Here is a 21,563-nt window from a genome sequence, read left to right as displayed (position 1 = left end):
AGAATCAGCACAGAGCGGGCTACTCTCTGTCAATCAACACATGCACTCGAAGACTGCAAACACCTTATGCCCATATAACTCAGTACTGTACAGACCAGAATTCCCCAACCTGTTGCTTTGTACAGTGGTATCTTGGTTGTTGAACGTAATCCGTTCCAGAAGACCGTTAGACTTCCGAAACGTTCGACAACTGAGGCGCAAAGGGCGGTCAGCAAAGTCAATGGAGAAAAACGAAAAAAACTGAGGTTCCACTGTAGATGTTTTGGACTACAGCTCCCATGATCCCCGGTGTGCTGACAGGGGATTATAGGAGTTGTAGTCCAGCAACAGCTGGGGACCCAAGTTTTAGAAACGCTATTCTAGATGTTGGGCACAGTGGGCTTGAATTATAGAATCAGGATTCCCCTCACGGGAATCGAACCTGCAACCTTGGCATTATCAGCAACATGCTCTCAGCAGCTGAGATAGCCAGCTGGCTTTAATTACTGCAACACACCCTATGTAGTAGTAGTAGTAGTAGTAGTAGTAGTAATAGTAGTAATAGTTTATTTATACCCGACCCATCTGGCTGGGTTTCCCCAGCCACTCTGGGCTGCTTCCAACCAAATATTAAAAACAATACAGCATTAAACATTTAAAAACTTCCCTAAACAGGGCCGCCTTCAGTTGTCTTTTAAAAGTAAAATAGTTGCTTATTGCCTTGACATCTGATGGGAGGTTTTCCACAGGGCCGGTGCCACCACCAAGAAGGCCCTCTGCCTGGTTTCCTCTAACTTGGCTTCTCGCAGCGAGGGAACCGCCAGAAGGCCCTCGGTGCTAGACCTAAGTGTCCAGGCTGAACAATGCAGGTGGAGATGCTCCTTCAGGTATACTGGACCGAGGCCATTTAGGGCTTTAAAGGTCAGCACCAACACTTTGAATTGTGCTCGGAAATGTATGTAGGGATATAGGTAGCTGCTGCAGAACAAAATATTTAAATTGTTGACTGGCTTATCCCATTGACATGATAGAATTTCTCTACCGAAGGTATTGCAGTAGAGTTTTGTCAGTGTGGTTTAACATGGTCACAAAGCAGAAAAATGAAATGGGTTTTTAGATAGAGAGATATTTTATTAGTTGTCGTATAGCTTCGTCTGCAGATTTGCGTCTTAAGACCGTTATAAGATTCCGCTTTGTTAGTTTCTCATTATGACCTTTGCAAAATCTGGCATTTTCTTTGGCGCTGAACATTATCCGTGTGATGTGTACAATGCACTATTGAATAAGAGAAAGAAGAATGTTTTTAAGATGCATTAACAATATGAAGTGGGTAGGGAAGAAGAGAAGAGAGACCAGGACATGTGCTATTGGTAAACACTCTGATGTGATGTGTGAAATCTCTGCTTGGAGGATGGAGAACCTTCTAGGCCGCCCACCAAGGTCTCCCTTTGGGTAAACTCATGATGAGACCCTTCTCATGTGTTAATAGAGGTTGTCTTCAATCAGGGACTATGAATCACAGGTGAGCAGGTACATTTTGCCCCCAAAAACAGCAACCCCAAACACCCACACACCTCTCCAAAAATGTTCCAGCCAGTGCGGCTGTTTACCCACAATTCTTATCTCTCAGACATCTAATTGTGTTCTTGTCAAGTCTTTGGAAGGGAAGATTCCCACGCTAGGAATAAGCTTTAAAAAAAAAATCAGTCTTGGCTGGGTAGAAAAACATGAGCGCTTGATGACGACATTACAACAATGTTATATGGCAGGCCTGGGGAACCTCAGGTCCTGATGCCAGATGTGGCCCCCCAGATCTATTTGTCTGGCCCTCATTACTCTCTCCAGACTTCACCCCGTTCCCAGCAACACCCCCTACTTGCTCAGTTTTGCAGCCTCCTTGAGTATTTTTTCCTTTAGCTGAAATGTGTTCTCCAGTTCTGAAAATGCATCTCGCTTCCTTGGATGGAGGCTTGAGTGGGTTGCGTAGCAACTAGCCTACTGCACAAAGGAGAGACCTGCATTTGTTTTTCGGCCCACTTCTGCCTCTGCCCGCCACTTGAACACGGCCCCCAGAAGAAGGCCAAAAAGGTCCCCCCCCCCATCCCTTCTACAAGGCAACCGTCCTCATATAAAGTTCTCTCTCCCGGGAGGCGTTTGCTGGTGAGATTCACAACGCACCTCTTTGCGTTCCTGCTCTCTTGCCATATTTTGATGTGGGAGAATTTCTTAGGGAGCAAAGGTTCTGGTTAATTAAATGCATGTGGCAAGCTGCTGTCAATTCCGATGTTCCCTTCTTCGGAAGGCAGGCAGCTGCGAGGAGTGAATAACACAGAGCATCTGAGTCATGGATCCTTCCGTGGCAGCCTTCGCCAACCTAGTGCCCTCTAGACATTTTGGACCACAACTCCAAAAATGTTGGTCGTCCAACACATATGGAGGGGGCACTTGGTTGAGGAAGGGCTCAAGAAACTGGTTTATAGCCAAATATTTCTGCTAGTATGTTGGCTAGTTTTCTACACACACAGAGAGAGAACTTTTGCATGTCTTATTTTAATCAGAGTAACCACATGTACTTTTGCAGGACAGGGGAGGATACGTTAATTGCAGTGATGACTCTTAAGAAACTATTTCTCCCATATCCTCCCCCACTGTCTGTGTTTTAGAAAAGCTTTAAATAGCACCGTGAGTTTTGTTTTGTTTTGGACAATGTGTTATTGTGCCTTTATGTATGTGTGTATTTATATATATTAGAAACACTTTATAAATACAGGGTATAAGCAGCAAAGATGTTAAGGCACTTGAGGTTTGTCAGAAAACTTGCTTCTATTTTTAAGACCTTGTGGCCGGAAGTGTCTCGAATTGTCGCGTCCCAACTGTGGGCATGAACACAAACGCATCGTCCCTCGTTGCTCTTTTGCAGGCGACACTTTGGACGCCGATCTGCTCTGTTTGAAAACGTGTTTTGTTATGCTTGAGACCCAAAGAGGCCAACACAGTGCCTAGTGAGAGGGTGGTATTAATTGATTAGAACACGTAAATGAGCAGAGGATGTCTTCTCTTGTGGCGTGAAATATCAAAGCCACCCAAAAGGGAATCCATTAAAGTCTGATCCTTGCACCAACAGCAGCTGAAGCACATACACACACACACAAAATAAACTTTGCCCCAAAGCTTTTCTTTCTAAGTCCATCAGTCAAATCCTGCAGCTGGCACAGATTTCTTCAGAGAACAGTCTGGATAGTATCTGCAAAAGCTGTCTTGCCAATATAGATGACTTCAACTTAGCTCTCTCTCTGGCATTGCTCTCCACTTGAAATGTACAGTCGATTTTCTTTCAGAATATTCCCCTGAAATATGGCATTAAGATGCACTTTGTGGGAAATTGTCCAAGAAACCACAGTTTATTTTTTTCTCTGTGAACTGGCACATCCTGTGTATATTGAACATTGATCCTGATTTGTTTGCTTCGGAGATTGGAAGACGTTGTTGGCGATTCCTTCAGCATTAGCGCTGCCTTCTTCGCAGGCAGTTTGGATGGAATTGTGTTATCACGCACTTTCCTCGTGGGCCTACCTTTGAAGGTGACCTGGAAACTACAACTAATCTAGAATGCGGCAGCTAGACTGGTGACTGGGAGCGGCCGCTAGGACCACATAACACCGGTCTTGAAAGACCTACATTGGCTCCCAGTACGTTTCTGAGCACAATTCAAAGTGTTGGTGCTGACCTTGAAAGCCCTAAACGGCTTCAGCCCAGAATACCTGAAGGAGCGTCTCCATCCCCATCGTTCTGCCCGGACACTGAGGTCCAGCTCCGACGGCCTTCTGGCAATTCCCTCACTGCGAGAAGCAAAACTACAGGGAACCAGGCATAGGGCCTTCTCGGTAGTGGCGCCCACCCTGTGGAACGCCCTCCCACCAGATGTCAAAGATATAAACAACTACCTGACATTTAGAAGACATCTGAAGGCAGCCCTGTTCAGGGAAGTTTTTAATGTGTGATATTTTAATGTATTTTTTAATCTTTGTTGGAAGCCGCCCAGAGTGGCTGGGAAGACCCAGCCAGATGGGCGGGGTACAAATAAATTATTATTATTATTGTTATTATTATTATTGCAAAAAGTCCAACAATTTGGAGAAGTGGGTTATAGCACAGGCAGAAACCATGCTGAGTCCGCCAGAGCCTGTCTTCCCATATTCAAATATATTTAATATGTGTTTCTCTTGATTACGGCACCACAAAGTGGTATCATGCCACTTTAAAGAGTCGTGACTTTCCCCAAAGAATCCTGGGTTGCGTAATTCGTTAAGAGTGCTGGGAGTTGTTAGGAGATACCTGTATCCTCCTCGCTCCCCAAGCTGCAGTTCCTGGTGTTCCCTGGGAAGAGAATTAAGCCAGTCTGAGCATAACTGCATCCGCAGAGGAATTTTCCCACCCACCTTCAGGTCTCACAATTTGATGGGTATGATATTTTCTGCCTCCATGCATGGAGGGATTTCCATCTCCAGTACTCAGAGACTTATTGAGCTTAGAGGGCGGCAGTTGTCATCTTGACAACTCCTGGGAGCTTATCTGCAGAGCTCATTGGGCCTCCACATGAACCTGCTTGCTCAGTGTTCGGGGGTTATTGAGTGTGCGCATTCAAAGAGGCAAAAGTCAGCTCTTTGTCCTTCAGTCAACCGAGACCTTGCTGGTTTGGTAGAGCTCCAACATGAGCTTCCTTTTGGCTATAACTTACAGAATCCTAGAATTGTAAGGTTGGAAGAGGCACCCAAAGGTCAACTAGTCAATGTTGAAATCACAGCTAAAGCATCCCTGACAGATGGCCATCCAACCTCCGTTTGCAAACCTCTCAGTGAAGGTCCACCACTTCTGAGGTCGTTCGTTCCTCTGCCAAACAGCTCCTCCCATCAGAAAGTTAGTCGGAATCTCCGTATCCATTGGTTCAGATCTTCCCATCTGGAGCAGCAGAAAACAAGATTGTTCCATCTTCACCTAAGACAGCCCTCCAGGTATTTGAAGATGGCAATCATATCACCTTCCAGTCTTCTCCTGGCTAAACATTCCCAGGTCCCTCAACTGTTTGTCCCCTTGAACTTTTGATTTGTCTTCGGTATTTGTACCAAATCACAAATCTGAGCCAAGAGGGTTATAAGCTTTATAAGCAACAACCCGTGTGGCTGTAACTCAGTGTTTCTCAAACTTAGCTCCCCAGCTATTGTTGGACTACAACTCCCATCATCCCTGACCACTGGTCCTGCTAGCTATGGATGATGGGAGTTGTAGTCCAACAACAGGTGTTGACCCATGTTTGAGAAACACTGTTGTAACTCCTTGGTAAGTGGTCCGCTGGATTCTCCTCGCTTTTTTGTATGTTTGTTTAGGATTGAACTGTTCACAATTCCTCACAGGTGCTGGCTGGGGCTGATGGGAGTTGTAGTCTAAAGCACCTAGATGGGACCAGGTTGGGGGTGGCTGGAGGGCCTCACTCCTGCAATATTCGCTGCTGCTTGCTGGAGACCACATTTGCAAAGCTGAGGTTCTGAGAACCTTAGCACCCCACCTAGAGCTTGCAGCTAAGTAACCACTCAGTTGATTTCTTGCTTTTTGCAGCAGACAGACAACGGCGAACGCTTCTGTTTGTGCAATCGCGGCCCACGCTTTGCCCTGGAATAGGCGACAGTCCGGAATGCGCTTGTCTGCTTTATTATCATTATTATTATTCAGAAAACCCTGCCCAATGCCAACTGGTGCGATGAACAGAGCTGCCTCCTTCTGTCACAGTTATTAGGCATTTGAAGGGCAGCGAAATCTTCCTCTTAATTCAATAAAGCCACATAGCTGCTGAGCTGGGAGGCAAAAATAGCCTTCGACTGAAACACGGGCAATGATGCCGTACATTGGATTATTCCTCTAATCTGCAAATGAAGCTGTCCTCGTGGGAATCCGGAATGATCAGCGACACACAAACAGACAACAGGTTTCCCCTTTACGGAACAAGTATCGGAGTCGTCCGAGACAGCGGCCTCAGCAGGTTTGCACAGCAGAAAGATCTGAAGCTGGCAAGTGGCCACTCAGTTCCCTTAATGTGTACAATTCATCTTCATATGACACATTTTCCCACCCCTGAGCCTTGAGATGTGCTGAGGAGCAGTGAATTATTTCTGCAAGTGATTTAAAAGTAATTTTCTCCCTGGACTTGAGGCCACTTTTCTTTTGGTCTTCTGGGGCTTGAATTACTGTGGCGAATCCAGGTCATTATCATGCAGTATTTTAAAAAGGACGTGCATTTTACATCTAAGGCGCCTAAAGTGCCACAATTAATTAGAAGTTGTGCCCTGGAATTATGCAGCCAAGTGTTATTGATTTTCTTTTAGTTTTTTACCCCCACCCTTAAAGTGTTTTTTTTTAAGCAGTAACTTATTTTCTGATTTTATCTTTTATTTTTATGTTGCGAACCGCCCTGAGATGTACAGATGGAGGGCGGTATACAAATCTAATGGTGCAGCAGCAGCAACAACAACAAATAATTTGCTGAGGTTGCTGAATATCTTCCTTTTTTCTTCTCGACTCTCTCCTGCCCTGCCAAACTAAGCATGCAGAACTTTCTGCTGAGGCAGTGATAGAGAGCCTGTGGTCTTCCAGATGTTTTTGGACTACAAATCCCAGCATCCCTGACCATTAGTCACGCTGACTCTGACAGATGGGAGTCCACTTCCAGGCCAAATGTTGCTGAACCCCGTGCAGTTTCCTCAGCGTATCAATTCTCACTCTTTGCAAGCCTAGGAACCGTCTTGGCCTCCAGAACAGAACTGCATAAGAAGAGTTCTGCTGAAGCAGAGCAGGAGTCCTTTTAGTCCAGCGGTTCTCAACCTGTGGGTCCCCAGATGTTGTTGGACTACAACTCCCGTCATCCCTGAGCTCTGGCCTTGCTAGCTAGGGGTGATGGGAGTTGTAGTTCAACAACATCTGGGGACCCACAGGTTGAGAAAGGCTTGTTGTTTAGTCGTTTAGTCGTGTCCGACTCTTCGTGACCCCCTGGACCAGAGCACGCTAGGCACTCCTGTCTTCCACTGCCTCCCGCAGTTTCGTCAAACTCATGTTGGTAGCTTCGAGAACACTGTCCAACCATCTCGTCCTCTTGTCGTCCCCTTCTCCTTGTGCCCTCCATCTTTCCCAACATCAGGGTCTCTTCCAGAGAGTCTTCTCTTCTCATGAGATGGCCAAAGTCTTGGAGCCTCAGCTTCAGGATCTGTCCTTCCAGTGAGCACTCAGGGCTGATTTCCTTTGGAATGGAGAGGTTTGATCTTCTTGCAGTCCATGGGACTCTCAAGAGTCTCTTCCAGCACCAGAATTCAAAAGCATCCATTCTTCGGCTATCAGCCTTCTTTATGGCCCAGCTCTCACTTCCATACATCATACTGGGAAAACCAGAGCTTTAACTATACGGACCTTTGTTGACAAGGTGATGTCTCTGCTTTTTAATATGCTGTAAAAAGGCTGCTTTAGTCCAATTCCCTGTTTAAAACAGTAGCCAATAAAGTGCTTCCAGGAGGGCAGGGCAGGAAAACAACAGACCTCTCACATCGCATGCCTTCAGCATTTTGTATTCTCAGCTATACTGCCTTTGTATCGAGGATCCATCAAGCTTTCGTTGATGGCCTTGCCCTCTGTGGCACTTTCAGCTCCCCTTTCAGAGCCATCTAAAGTCCTAGTCCTCGCCACATCTTGTGGCAGCGAGTTCTGTAAATTAATCCTGCACTGGCACCTTTCATAATTCCATACCCCGCAACTGTCCCATTTTGAGAGGTTACGACCCGGATCCTGGCTTCTGTTTGGATCCCAGAATGTCCTGTTTAAGACTGGCACCCTCGGGCGAGTCAGCAGGGTCGCGCCAGAGCCTGTTGACGGGCACCAGAGCGTCTTCTCGGATCACTTTGGCGCGACCTTCAAAGGGTCATGCAAAACCACCTCGCCGTTGGCACGATCTTTTCACGGTCGCCTTCCAGGAAGGCACTTTGGCCGCAGTGGCAGAGGAGAAGGCAGGAGAAGATTGGCGTGGGGGGGGGGCGGGTAAGACAAGTCAAGTAACCTTGATTGGCATCACATAGGAACATTCAGAATACATTCAGAATAAGTAGGCCAGTGCGATCTCGTCGCCATTCCAACAGTACAGTCATTTGCCAAAGGGAAGAAGAGGTGAGCAATCTGTTTCATCTCTGTGGGTCTCCAGCAAGGGCCAGGATCCTGCAGCGTACTTTGGCAACAAAAAATCAAATAGAGGAACTTAGCTACTGTCTTGGTGAGGTCCTGGTCTCTCCCCTGTAATAAGAAGCGTATAACCTCTGTCTCTGGTTTCCATATTGGGGTACAGAGCTGGTCTAAAAGTTGTTGGTGGAGATCATCATACATTTTACATTTAAGGGCCATATGAGCTAGAGTTTCCACCAGGTGGGCATCGCATGGGCACATCCTGTCTCCTTCTGGCATACCTGCAAACCTACCCCAAAGGAGGTTAGAAGGATTAGAATTGAACCTAGCCAGCGAAAAAGCCCTTCTTTCTTGCGGGTTAAACAAAAATTGTAAGTCATTGGGCAGGAAGGCAAGGGAGCGGGTGTGTGATGAGTGGGCGCACGATGGCAGCGGGATAGTGTGAGGGTGCTGATCCCAATTTGCCCTCCCAAAATTTTGGAAGGGTATGTCATTCTGCAGCAGCAGCACATAAATGCAGAGAACCATTCCTGGGTTTTCCCCCCTTGCTAAGTGGAAAATAACTTGCTTTGAGAGCAAAAAACTTGTCTGGGTCACTGACTCTGGACTAAGCAAACCAGGCCTCGCTTGGATCACGTCCGACGCAATATGGTTTCAGTCTGTGGTTGTTGTTTTTCACTCTCGGCATGAGGAAGTTTTTTTTTTGTGGTTCAGGTATGTGGTGTTCCCTTTGTTGCCATGTGTTTGGATGACATTTTGGCAGGACAACGAATGATGTCACTGCGTCATTGTTGGGGATTGTTGTCTCCTGTAAAAAGCCCACTAGGAAAACTGCACACTCTTGAGAATCTGTTTGGGGCTTTTGGCTCTAGCAGTAGCTGTGGATACTTTATTTTCAGATGTTATTTCCCTGTTCTTGCACATAATTTTTTTTTTAAGCACCTGCATCCCTTTGTCCCAATCAGCTGAGCCTCCTAGCCCATCCCTTTCAGCGATATCCTGGCTAGCTTGGTCATCTGAAAAAGAGCTAGTAGAAGAGTCTGTGTCCGCCCCGCCCCCCGCCAAAGCCCTGACCCTACCAGCACCATCGTAGATCACTATGTTCTGTTAAACCAGCATCAACAGCAGTCCGTAGATTCAATCATTGATGGCAGAACTCAAAAAAGCTGAGCTTGACCAATAAGCTGCACTTCTCCCATTTGGGCCTGCCTGTGCTACGAAATCTTCCAAACATGCCTTTCTCTTAATCCTGTCAAAATCTGAAGTGTGTTTGGCTGAACTTGAAAGAAGGGCCTTTTCGGTGGCTGCCCCAGGATTCTGTTAAGTTGTAGGGAGCCACCTCTCTCCTCCTGCCAACACATAGAGGCATTTTTATTTAGACAGTTCTTTGGCCCGTCTAATCAGGTTCGTTTTTTGCTGCTGTGTTTTGTTTTGTTTTGTATATTTTTTACATTTTTATTACTTTTTTAACATATCATTTCCAACAATCATTTAACATACATTCTTATCTTATACATTTTTTTAGACTTCCGTTGACTACCTCTGAAGATTTTCCATTCTTTATCCCTTAATCTGCATTTCTTAATTTCTCTATTACTTTTAATTGTCCTTAACTAATAATTCTCTTCATAGTCTTCCTTGCAATATTTCGCATAATCCTCCTTACAAAACTTCTTGCAGTCCTACTAGCATAATCTGTTTATTACAATTGCTTTTCAAATAATTCAGATATTTACTCCAGTCCTCTAAGAATCCCTGGTCCCACAGGTTTTGAATCCTTCCTGTCAGTTTGTCTAATTCTGCATAGTCCAATTGTTGCTACATTTTAATAGGACTTCAACCTGACCTCTGTTTTACAGCTGTCCTGTTTTATTCAATCCCCCGACTGTTTTTTATTGGCTCCTGTTTAATGTATATGTTGTGATTTGCACTTATTTTTTCATTGCTGTTGGGGGGGGGTGTTTTGTGTGTTTTTTTTGCAGAGTGCAATGCACAGAAAAGCAGGGTGTCAATGTGGTATTTAGACAGATAAATTAAGAACCAGCATGGGGTAGTGGGCAGTTTTTGATTTAGACCAGACGGATCTGAGTTCAAATCCTGGGTCTGCCGTGGACCTTACATGGGTGACTTTGGCCAACGTACCTCCGCCAAGGATCCTTCCTCTTTGTATTTTAAACATGATTCATCTGATCAAAGGAGTCTTGGCTTTAACCTCCGACCAGACGAGAACTTCCCATGACAACGTCAGAGCCAACAAACAGAGATCCCGACAGTCTCGGATTCCAAAGCAGACTCCCCTCATCCAATCTGGGTGAATCAAGACCCAAATCGGATCAGGGAAACGCAGCCAGATGGGCGGGGCATAAATAATAAAATTATTAAAAAATCACAAATTATTATGGGTCCACTCCAGAACCTGCAGAACCCAGGTAAATACTGGGGGAAGCCACGTTTTTGCCTCTTATACAATTGTCCCTAAGAGTGATGGGTTGCTCCCTGGGGGACTTGCTCCATTGCATTCAAAGTGTGCAGTGGCAAGGAGTCCCATAGGCTAACCGCTGCAGGCCGGTTGTATTCAATGTTTTTACAAGTTTAAAGGGCAAATATCCCTTTCTGAAGATTCAGGCCAGCAGTGCAGCCGTTGGACTGCCTTGTAAGTCTTCTTTAAAGGATTTTCCATTTAAAAATCTTTGTGGAACTGGAATGGACCAGGCAGTCCCATTGCTTCTTACAATGCAGTCATCAATGTTGATGTACAGAACAAGGTTCTTGTGAGGATACAGTTAGGTAGCCCTCCGTGTCTGCCACCCTGAGAAGCAGAAAGAACAGCAAACATGAACAGTTATTATTATTATTATTATTATTATTATTACTTAGCATTCATACTCATGATTCCAGATAGCACCTGGGTATGTAATCAAACCATTGTTCCTTGCCACTGGGGGAGATGCATTTCAGCTTCATTGCCATGGCAAAGGTAATTAATTATTTTTCCTAGTTGGAACTCCCTTGGTTATATATTGTATTCTAACGATGCCGTTCCAAAAACTGGACCCCCCTCCCATTTAAAATCAGGGTGGCACTCAAAATATAATCAAAGTATTTATTCCCAGCACTGATGACCTTGCTTCAGTCACAGAGATCTTGTGAGTTTATAAACTGTTAAGGCATAAACACTCAGGTCAGCTGTCGGTTGCTGGTTTTTTACATGCACACAAACATTTTCCCTTTCTCCCATATGCCTTAAAAAAAACCCCCCAAACCCTTGACTTTTGATTTTGCCTCACAACCAGGAGATGCCTTACGTGTCTTGAGGCAGCTGTCTGCCAAAAAGATCTCCAGGCTTCCCTTCGGTGTGGTTTGATTGGGCCAAGATGGTTGACAAAATAATCATCGTCAGCTGTTTTTAACATTGTCATGGGGAATTTTTGGAGGTCAAGCCAAGGGCCCTATGATCCATCCCAGAGCACGCCAGGCACTCCTGTCTTCCACTGCCTCCCGCAGTTTGGGCAAACTCATGCTGGTAGCTTCAAGAACACTGTCCCACCATCCCGTCGGCTGTCGTCCCCTTCTCCTTGTGCCCTCCATCTTTCCCAACATCAGGGTCTTTTCCAGGCAGTCTTCTCTTCTCCTGAGGTGGCCAAAGTCTTGGAGCTTCAGCTTCAGGATCTGTCCTTCCAGTGGGCACTCAGGGCTGATTTCCTTCAGAATGGATAGGTTTGATCTTCTTGCGGTCCATGGGACTCTCAAGAGTCTCCTCCAGCACCATAATTCAAAGGCATCAATTCTTCGGCGATCAGCCTTCTTTATGGTCCAGCTCTCACTTCCATACATCACTACTGGAAAACCATGGCTTTTACTATATGGACCTTTGTTTGCAAGGTGATGTCTCTGCTTTTTAAGATGTTTTCTAGGTTTGCCATCGCCTTTCTCCCAAGGAGCAGGCGTCTTTTAATTTCGTGACTGCTGTCACCATCTGCAGTGATCACGGAGCCCAAGAAAGTAAAATCTCTCACTGCCTCCATTTCTTCCCCTTCTGTTTGTCAGGAAGTGATGGGCCCAGTGGCCATGATCTTCGACTGGTTTCCTAGTGGACCACATTCAGAGCCTTTAAATCAGGGGTTGAGGAAGCTGTAGTCTTCCGGACGCTGCTGAATTACAACTCCCATCGTTGTCCCAGTCCATGAGAATTGGAGACTATTGGGGGGCCCCAGGTTCCTCACCTGTGCTTTAGAGGCTTTATTTTAATGGTAAGGAAGCCATTGCCCTGAGTCCCCTTTCCATTCCGTTGGTTAATGCCTGCCTCTTGGGGAGGGTCTACTCTGCAGTTCCCCTCAGACCACTTTGGGCCTTCAGATTTGCTGAGGAAATACTGTGCGGACTCCTCTTACGCAACCTCAAGACAAATTCGCCAAAGTGACCTCCCTGGGGTGCAAGACCGGGCAGTGTGTCTGGACGTCCTGGGCTCGGTGGTCCAAAGGAAAGCAGAGCAAGATGTTTGGCACCAGGAGTTGCTGAAAAGAGGCGGACAAGGCCGTGGGAATGTTAAGGATAGTAGGAAAGGATATAAAGGTAAAGGTACCCCTGCCCGTATGGGCCAGTCGTGTCTGACTCTGGGGTTGCGCACCCATCTCGTGGCCAGTGTGACGAAGCTGCTCTGGCGAGCTGGCATCAGCGCAGCACACGGAAATGCCGTTTACCTTCCCGCTAGAAAGCGGTACCTATTTATCTACTTGCACTTAAGGGTGCTTTCGAACTGCTAGGTGGGCAGGAGCTGGGACCGAACGATGGGAGCTCACCCCGCTGCAGGGATTCGAACCGCCGACCATGTGATCGGCAAGTCCTAGGCGCTGAGGTTTTACCCACAGCGCCACCCGCGTCCCAAGAGGAAAGGATATACTAAATAAGTATTATCCTTCCTTCACTCACGCTAGTAAGTGATGTAGCAGAGCTGATTCCTCTCAATATATTGCAGATTCGTTAGTTAAGGATATTTCCTGGTGTCCCCTTTAATCCCTCTCAAAAGAATAAAGACACCAGAGTCTTTCTGAGTAAAGTAACAAAAAGTTTACTCACATTTCAGTTCACGATTTGATCCCTGAAAGGCGGGCTTTACTTGGTAGTTTCATCAAGAAACAGTGTGAGTTCATTCTTGACCATTGGTCCCACTCTTGGTCTTGTCCACTCCATCTGCTGGAGCCTGTCTTTATATGCAGGGGAAATCCCTAACTCAACGAGGGTTCGAGACCCATTGGCTACCGCCTCCTGGTTTAGCCAGCCAGTTGAAGCCGTTTGCTGGGTGTGGCTGCTGTCACGTGTTGACAGTGTCCAGGAGCCACAGGTGAGAGCTGAGTGTACAGCGGGGACCCAAGGTGGACAAACTACCCCGAGACAGAGCATGGCATGTCCCCCATCAGATGTACTACCCGTGCCCTGACACCCCATGCACCCCGACATGAGTGTACAGGGAAAAGGACATGTGGAGGGGCCCCTCGTTGAGTCAAACATCAAGCAAGTGAGGTGTGCTTAAACACAATCATAAAACTAGTACAGAAATCTTTCCTTTCTCATTCCCTCCGCCTCTCTCAAGCTTCCAGAATTTTAACCTTTAAGGGTGAAAAGGGTTGCTCACTGAACACACAGAACAAAATGGCAAATTGCAAATAGTACATTAGCTCCTCACCTCTCGGTTCACTCGCCGGCTCTGCCGATGAATATGTATGAGAGAAAAATGATCTGCGAAGCTAGATGACTTAACACCCAAATAGTCCTAGGAACCGAGCAGCCTATTTATCTGGAGCGTTCCATGGCAATAAATACGAATTTGAACAAGAGGGTGTGAGTGCAATTAAATCTAAACACACTGACGACTCCGGGGAATTGAAATTAGCTTCTTGGAGCAAATGATATTCAAGTTCTGTTTGTTTAGCTCAATGGAGGGATGTCATAGAAGGTTTTTCACCTGCGCTGACGCATCAATGTCTCCAGGCTTTCAAATGAGTTTATACAAGCCGTTTTATGTAGTACTTATTTGTCACCTAGCGTGGAGCTGTAGCCAATCCCAGTTCTTGCTCTTTCTTTCGCTAGCATATCAATTTTATTTTTGCATGTGTGATCTTGCTCTGACTGACAAATCGTTATAGACAAATCGGCTGATTCTGCAGGAAGGTACAGAATTCTTTGCATTATTGTGGGGAAGCAATTTGTCAATGCACTGCAGCCAACCAGGGAATGCAGAGCAAGATCTCAGGTGTTGAGTGGAAATTGCGAGGATGAATGTGCAACAGGAGATCATGGTAAAACCAGCAACTTTAATTGAGCTCAGAAATGAACAGGTGTGCTGGTCCAGGGGGGAGGTTACCGTGGGGCGAGGTCCAGGACCTGAGTTGAGGGTCGGCAGACAGTCCTCCTCGGGCGAAACGGGGTCCACAGCGGGAAGCTGGACAAGGACAGGAACTCTGGGGGGGAAAGGACTGGATGCTGGCCGAAACAGCTCATCAACAACGTTGCTCCCACAACCTGGGACCGGGCTGACTGGCCTTTATCTTCTCTGAGGCCAGGGGCGGTCCCGGCCCCCAGGAGACCTGCCTCTCCTGGCATTAAGGCGAGCACTCCTCCTGGGAGAAACCAGTTCCCTTCACCTCTCTGCCCTGAGCCTCTGCAGCTCAGGAGAGGCTGAAGGGTTACTGGGCCCAGGGGGAGACTCACCTGTAGGCACTGAGTCCTCAACCACCTCTGGAGCCAGAGTGGATTCACCTGGTGCCTGCTCCTGAGGATCCGGCACAGGTGCAGGCGCTTCAGAATCAAGGCCCTGCCCCAGTTCAGCCGGCCCTGGAGGCAGGGACTCCTGTGCAGGCTGGGATTCCTCCGGTTCAGCCTCTGAATCGGATTCCCAGGCCATCACACCAGGTGACCTATGCGGGTCAACTAGAACCAGAGTGGTTTGATCTTTTCACAGGAATGGGAGAGAAATACTATTCCATTCACTTGTAAGGGCGAACCCACCTAATCGGTACTTCCTGAAATAATGAACCCGAAACACAGGCATCCTTCGAAAATTGCACATTGCTGAATTTTGCAGTGCGCTTCTCCAGCCAAATAGGGTGCATGAAAATGCACTGCGTTAGGGGAAATTCCATACAAAAAAACCCCAGAAGAAATTCACATGCTGGTGAATTTTCACTCTTTAAAAGAAAAGGATCACAAATTGATGTGGAAAACTGGGCTTAAAGTTAAAAAACCAAGAAACTGGGAGAAACATGGGCAGATTCCTTCTCTGCTCATCCCATCATAGGCAATAGGTTGATCGCAACATTGTGGACCAGTTAAGAACATGGGACAAGCCCTTCTGGGTCAGGCTAATGACATATTTGAAGGCAGCCCTGTTTAGGGATGTTTTTAATGCTTAATGTTGTATTGTGTTTTTAATATTTGGTTGGGAGCCACCCAGAGTGGCTGGGGAAACCCAGCCAGATGGGCGGGGTATAAATATATTATTATTATTATTATTATTATTATTATTATTATTATTATTATTACTATCTGGTCCAGCATCCTATTCTCACGTTGTCCACTCAGATGCCTCTTGGAAAGCTGAAAAAAAGAGTCCTGAGACTGGGAGAACTCTCTCTTCCTGAAGCTGAAGTTTTTGGGTGCTTTTCGGTATTAGAAATCATGTCTCCAATTTTTGTGATTCAATTATAAACCTAACCCATAAATGATCCTCATAGCCCCAGAACGTCTGGTTTCATCATGAATAATAATAATAATAATAATAATAATAATAATAATAATAATAATAATTTTTATTTATACCCCACCCTCCCTGGGTGGCTAACACCAGTAAAATGACTAAAAACATAAGGGGGGGGCAAAAACCAATTTATTAAGATTAAATTTATTAGGATTAAAATACAATTTAAAATGCAGCCTCATTTTAAAAGTAGCCTATAGATCAAGACCATAAGGGGAGGGAAACATAAGGGTCAGACTGAGTCCAAACCAAAGGCCAGGCGGGACACCTCTGTCTTGAAGGTCCTGCAGAACAATGTCAAGTCCCACAGGGCCCTAGTCTCTTGTGACAGAGCGTTCCACCAAGTCGGGGCCAGTACTGAAAAGGCCCTGGCCCTAGTTGAGACCAATTGAACCATCTAGCGACTTGGGGCCTCTAAAATGTTGTCATTTGTGGACCTTAAGGTCCTCCGCGGGGCATACCAGGAGAGGCGGTCCTGTAGATATGTGGGTCCTAGGCCACATAGGACTTTAAAGGTGAGAACCAGCACCTTAATCCTGACCCTGTACTCCACCGGGAGCCAGTGCAGTTGCTAAAGCACTGGATGAATGTGATCCCGCGGCAAGCATTGGAGGAGAGTCTTGCACCTTTCTCCCTGCAAGAAAGAGGCGCAGTCTTACCTTGTTATAATAATAATAATAATAATAATAATTTATTACTTATACCCCGCCCATCTGGCTGGGTTTCTCCAGCCACTTTGGGCGGCTTCCAACAGAACACTAAAATACAATAACCTATTAAACATTAAAAGCTTCCCTAAACAGGGCTGCCTTCAGATGTCTTCTAAAAGTTTGGTAGTTATTTCTCTTTTTGACATCTGGTGGGAGGGCGTTCCACAGGGCTGGTACCACTACCGAGAAGGCCCTCTGCCTGGTTCCCTGTAACTTGGCTTCTCACAGCGAGGGAACTGCCAGAAGGCCCTTAGCGCTGGACCTCAGTGTCCGGGCAGAACGATGGGGGTGGAGACGCTCCTTCAGGTATACTGGACCAGATGGAGCTGATAAACAGCTGCCCTGGACACAGATTTGACCTGTGCCTCCATGGACAGCTGTGAGTCCAAAATGACTCCCAGGCTGCACACCTGGTCCTTCAGGGGTACAGTTACCCCATTCAGGACCAGGGAGTCCTCCACACCCGCCTGCCTCCTGTCTCCCAAAAACAGTACTTTTGTCTTGTCAGGATTCCACCTCAATCTGTTAGCCGTTCTGCCCGGACACTGGGAAGCCATCTTGGAGTGTATTTTTGTTGACGAGTAGATATCCAGAGGTTTGGCATTTCTCTTGGGAGGCCGGGTCATTTAGAAAGTTGGGTCAGAAATAAAGAAGGCAGTGGAGACAGGCCGTGCGAGAGAAACGGAATATCTTGCATGCCTGAGAAACTCTCTAACCGTCCTCAGCAACATAATGGAAATGAGCTTGTCTTTGTTACGGTTCGCGGGCGGCTTTCATTTGCATGACTTAACTATCAAGGTGTCGATCAGAAAGGGGCCTCCTTCAGCATTCGGAAACTCTCATATGGATTCACTTACGTGCTAACCAATGGCACCTGGGTGGAAGGAATTAATTCAGTTCTTGCAGACTTCGTCCAAAACCCAGGGAATCTCGCTCTGAGCAATTCGACTCAGGATGTTTACGGAGGTGTTGATAAAGAAAAATGTGTGTGGGGAGAAGGAAGCGCGAGTTTTGGTCCAGATCCTGGTGGGGCCCCATCCAACTCCTTTAATCATTGGTCATTCTTTGATTGGCTGGCTAATGCCTCACATTTGAGGAAAGGATGCATGTGTTTTCAGACTGAGGGTGGGGGGCAGGCGAGGGGAGATGGCTCTTGAGAGACGTTGTATCCGCCAAGAGTGGCTGGGGAGGCCCAACCAGATGGGTGGGGTGTTGTTGTTGTTGTTTAGTCATTTAGTCGTGTCCAACTCTTCGTGACCCCGTCGACCAGAGCACGCCAGGCACTCCTGTCTTCCACTGCCTCCCGCCGTTTGGTCAAATTCATGCTGGTAGCTTCGAGAACACTGTCCAACCATCCCGTCCTCTGTCGTCCCCTTCTCCTTGTGCCCTCCATCTTTCCCAACATCAGGGCCTTTTCCAGGGAGTCTTCTCTTCTCATGAGGTGGCCAAAGTATTGGAGCCTCAGCTTCAGGATCTGTCCTTCCAGTGAGCACTCAGGACAGATTTCCTTCAGAATGGATAGGCTGGATCTCCTTGCAGTCCAGGGGACTCTCCAGAGTCTCCTCCAGCACCAGAATTCAAAAGCATCAATTCTTCGTCAATCAGCCTTCTTTATGGTCCAGCTCTCACTTCCCTGTATCACTACTGGGAAAACCATAGCTTTAACTATAGGGACCTTTGTTTGCAGGGTGATGTCTCTGCTTTTTAAGATGCTGTTTAAGATGAGTGGGGTATAAGTAATAAATTATTATTATTATTATTATTATTATTATTATTATTATTATTATTACAAGTGGCTAGGGTGGAGGCAAGGCCAGGGAGAGAGATCTAAGGGGCTGCATTTGTTCCCTTGGCCTGAGGCTCCTCACCTCTGCATTAAAGAGATGGCCCATTTGGTGGCCAACCCAGCTCAAGTGATTGATCTCTTCATCCATCCCTCTGAGATCCCTTTGATCTAAGGTTAAACACTCACATTTTTGCTAGCATAAAACAACAATAGTTAGTTACCAACCCAGTTAGAGCTCAGTCTTTTCTTTGGCTTCAATATAAAAAAAAGGTAAAGGACCTCTGACCGTTAAGTCCTGTCGCGAACGACTCTGGGGTTGCGGCGCTCATCTCGCTTTACTGGCCGAGGGAGCCGGCGTTTGTCCGCAGACAGTTTTTCCGGGTCATGTGGTCAGCATGACTAAGCCGCTTCTGGAGAAACCAGAGCAGCGCACGGAAACACTGTTTGCCTTCCCGCCGGAGTGGTACCTACTTATCTACTTGCACTTTGATGTGCTTTCGAATGTCATGGATAGAACAGGCATATATTTTTGTTTGTTTGCTTGTTAATTGGATAGGTGGGCACCTGGCACTTAATGTATCGTTGCTACCCCAGCATTATTTCACTCAAATGCCAAAATCCATCATTTAAAATCTTGCAGAATTATTTAAAAAAAAAAAACAACTTAAAAAGGTGAGGAAACTTGGGCCTGTCAGGTGTTGCTGAACTACAACTCCCAGCATCCATTGCAAGCATGGCGAGTGGCCAGGGATGATGGGAGCTGCAGTTCAGCCGCATCTGGAGGGCCATCGGATTTAACGCACCATCCCCATAGGCATCTGCACATCTTTCGCGCCTCAAAGTTACTAGTCCACATGCGTTCCTCCATTGGTCGTCTGTGATAGCAGTGTCCTACTGCCCTTCCTTAGGAACCTGATTTCCTTATTTGACAGCAACGGTCTGCCGCCCTCTGCTTTGCTTCAACTACTGATAATATTCTTCTCTTGTTTGACAGTTGCACTATAAAATCCCTTCAGCGTCGCCATGTTTGCATCAGCCGCCTCGAAAGGCCTCAGAACTGGGGGGAGAACTCCTGCGAAGTGCGATTCGTCATTCTGGTCCTTGCTCCTCCGAAAATGGTAGGGTTGAGCTCCTCCTCCATTTTATTTTATTTTTTAAAAAAATAAATCCTGTGCCTTTCCCCTTATCTTTTGATATGCCATTATAATAGAATATAAGAATATGTATGGTCTTTTTATATATACATAAAAGTTGCAAGCAACTTGGGATCTGAACATCAAAATCCCACAAAGAAAGATAATTGTATCCACTAGTTATATCACAAAACATGAACAAGAGTTGTTGAGCTTTTTTAAAGGGGGGGAATGACATTCATCGCTCATCTTGAAGTACGCCGCTAAAAAATGCACACAGCGCTAAAAACAATCATTGTATTCCCAATCGTCAACAGAAAGTGCCAAACAACGCCCACTGGACGTGACGGAGGGGCAGAGCGAGGGGGCGGGGGTAGAGACATTCATTCCACAGTTTTTTCAATCCAGTAATTGATAAGGATGCCGCAATCGACCAGGATCACCCAGGGATCTACCTGTCGATCGGTTTACCCTGTCTGAGCTAAGGTGTCACATAAAACTCAAGCTGTGGTGTAGGTAACCCAAACCACTCATGGATGTGCCCTGTTTTTCCTCCCTCAGAAAAGTACCAAAACTGCAACTGAAGTGGGCCGGACATTTGCCACAATGTTCTCAGATATAACCTTCCGGCAGAAGCTTCTAGAAACGAAAACGGAGGAAGAGTTCAAGGAGGCTTTGGTTCACCAACGTCATCTGCTGACCGTCGTGAACCAGAGACCATCAGCAATGGCCGACGGGCACATAGTACACAACCACAAGCCCCTCAAGGTATGTGTGGCGAAGGTCCACTGTTTCAGGTGGACCTTATAAAGCCAAATCATCTTGAGATGAATACCAGACACTTGGCCAAGGAGGCCAAAGTTGCATAAATTCTGACAGGGAGTTGGGCATCCCCTCAGGTCTCTCATCCTGGGTCAACAGAGCTCATCCAGCCGTCAAAGTCCCATATGTCTGTTGTATGAAGAAAGTCCCACCCAAAAAAGGTTCAGGACTTCTCTGCTGAGTGAAAAGCAAGTTAAGCACAGAGGTGGACATGATAGATGTATATAGAATTATGCACAGCGGATCGAAAAAAGTATAACCGCCCCCTTGCTGAAATGGTCACAATCCTTTTCCTTCTCCCTTTTCTGCCCTATAACACCAGCAACTTCTCACATGTCACAGCGGGACAAGTTTGTTAGAAGCCGTTGTGCTCCTTCCTTTGGGAGCTACTTAAAAAGAAGGAAAGAAAGAATCTTAAAAATAGCCCTTTTAAATTCTGCTCAAATCATTCTGCACTTTAAACCCACCCTCTCCCTGCCACCAGTCCTGTTGACAATTGTGTCTCAAAACAAAGGAGCAAAAAATGAATTTTCTCCCTGGAGGGAGAAGAGGAGCAGAGGTTAGAAATCCCTGTTGCTGTAACAAGTTGTCCCGCAAGTGGAGAGACCTAATGGGGATAAGGCAGGGAAAGGCTGGAAGGGACAGACAGGGGGCCAAGCAGCGAAGGGGCAGGCGAGGGCCATGGAGGGCTGGCAGCAAATGCCACACCATATTCCCAGTACCCCTGCTGGGTTTTGGAAGCAGGTGTTGACAGATGCAGTTTGCATCCCTTTTGTTCCCAAATGTATGTGGAAAACATGCAAAGCTGTCGCGTACAGACCCAGGAAAAGGCTATCTTCTGACCACTAGGAGTGGGAGAGAAATGCAATCCTGTTCCCATTTAAAGGCAGATTTTCCCGATTCGCACTTACCCAAACGATACGTGCACCTAAACACAGCTGTCCTTCAACATCTGCACTCCTCCAAATTTTACGTTGCAATTCTGGGGACTGTAGTTTATCCCTCAATTCCCAGCAACATTCAAAAACTATAGTTCCCATCATTCTTTTTTATTGGGGGAGAAGCTGTGTGTTTTATATTTATGATGCGGATGTGACCTCAAGCATGGTTTTTTTGTATTGGAAACGGTGAAAGTAAGAAAAGGAAACAGACAGATTTGGTGGCAATTG

At 46.4% G+C, this 21,563-nt stretch overlaps 1 protein-coding gene across 7 annotated transcripts in view; it reads left to right on the top strand.

Annotated features, from left to right (window-relative positions):
* The window catches only part of SLC4A11 (solute carrier family 4 member 11), a 236,541-nt gene that overhangs the window by 162,455 nt on the left and 52,523 nt on the right, over window positions 1-21,563 (top strand). For all 7 annotated transcript variants that reach the window (XM_083756430.1, XM_083756429.1, XM_083756433.1 and 4 more), the window contains exons 7-8: window positions 19,434-19,557; window positions 20,134-20,340. In XM_083756430.1, coding sequence (XP_083612556.1) covers window positions 19,434-19,557; window positions 20,134-20,340 — 331 coding nt within the window. The remainder of the gene's footprint in view (window positions 1-19,433; window positions 19,558-20,133; window positions 20,341-21,563) is intronic.

This window comes from Podarcis gaigeae (assembly GCF_964106915.1).
Source record: "Podarcis gaigeae genome assembly, chromosome: 9".
Taxonomy (NCBI): domain Eukaryota; kingdom Metazoa; phylum Chordata; class Lepidosauria; order Squamata; family Lacertidae; genus Podarcis; species Podarcis gaigeae.
The sequence above is the reverse complement of the archived record's forward strand: the minus strand, read 5'-3'. Positions and strand labels throughout refer to the sequence as shown.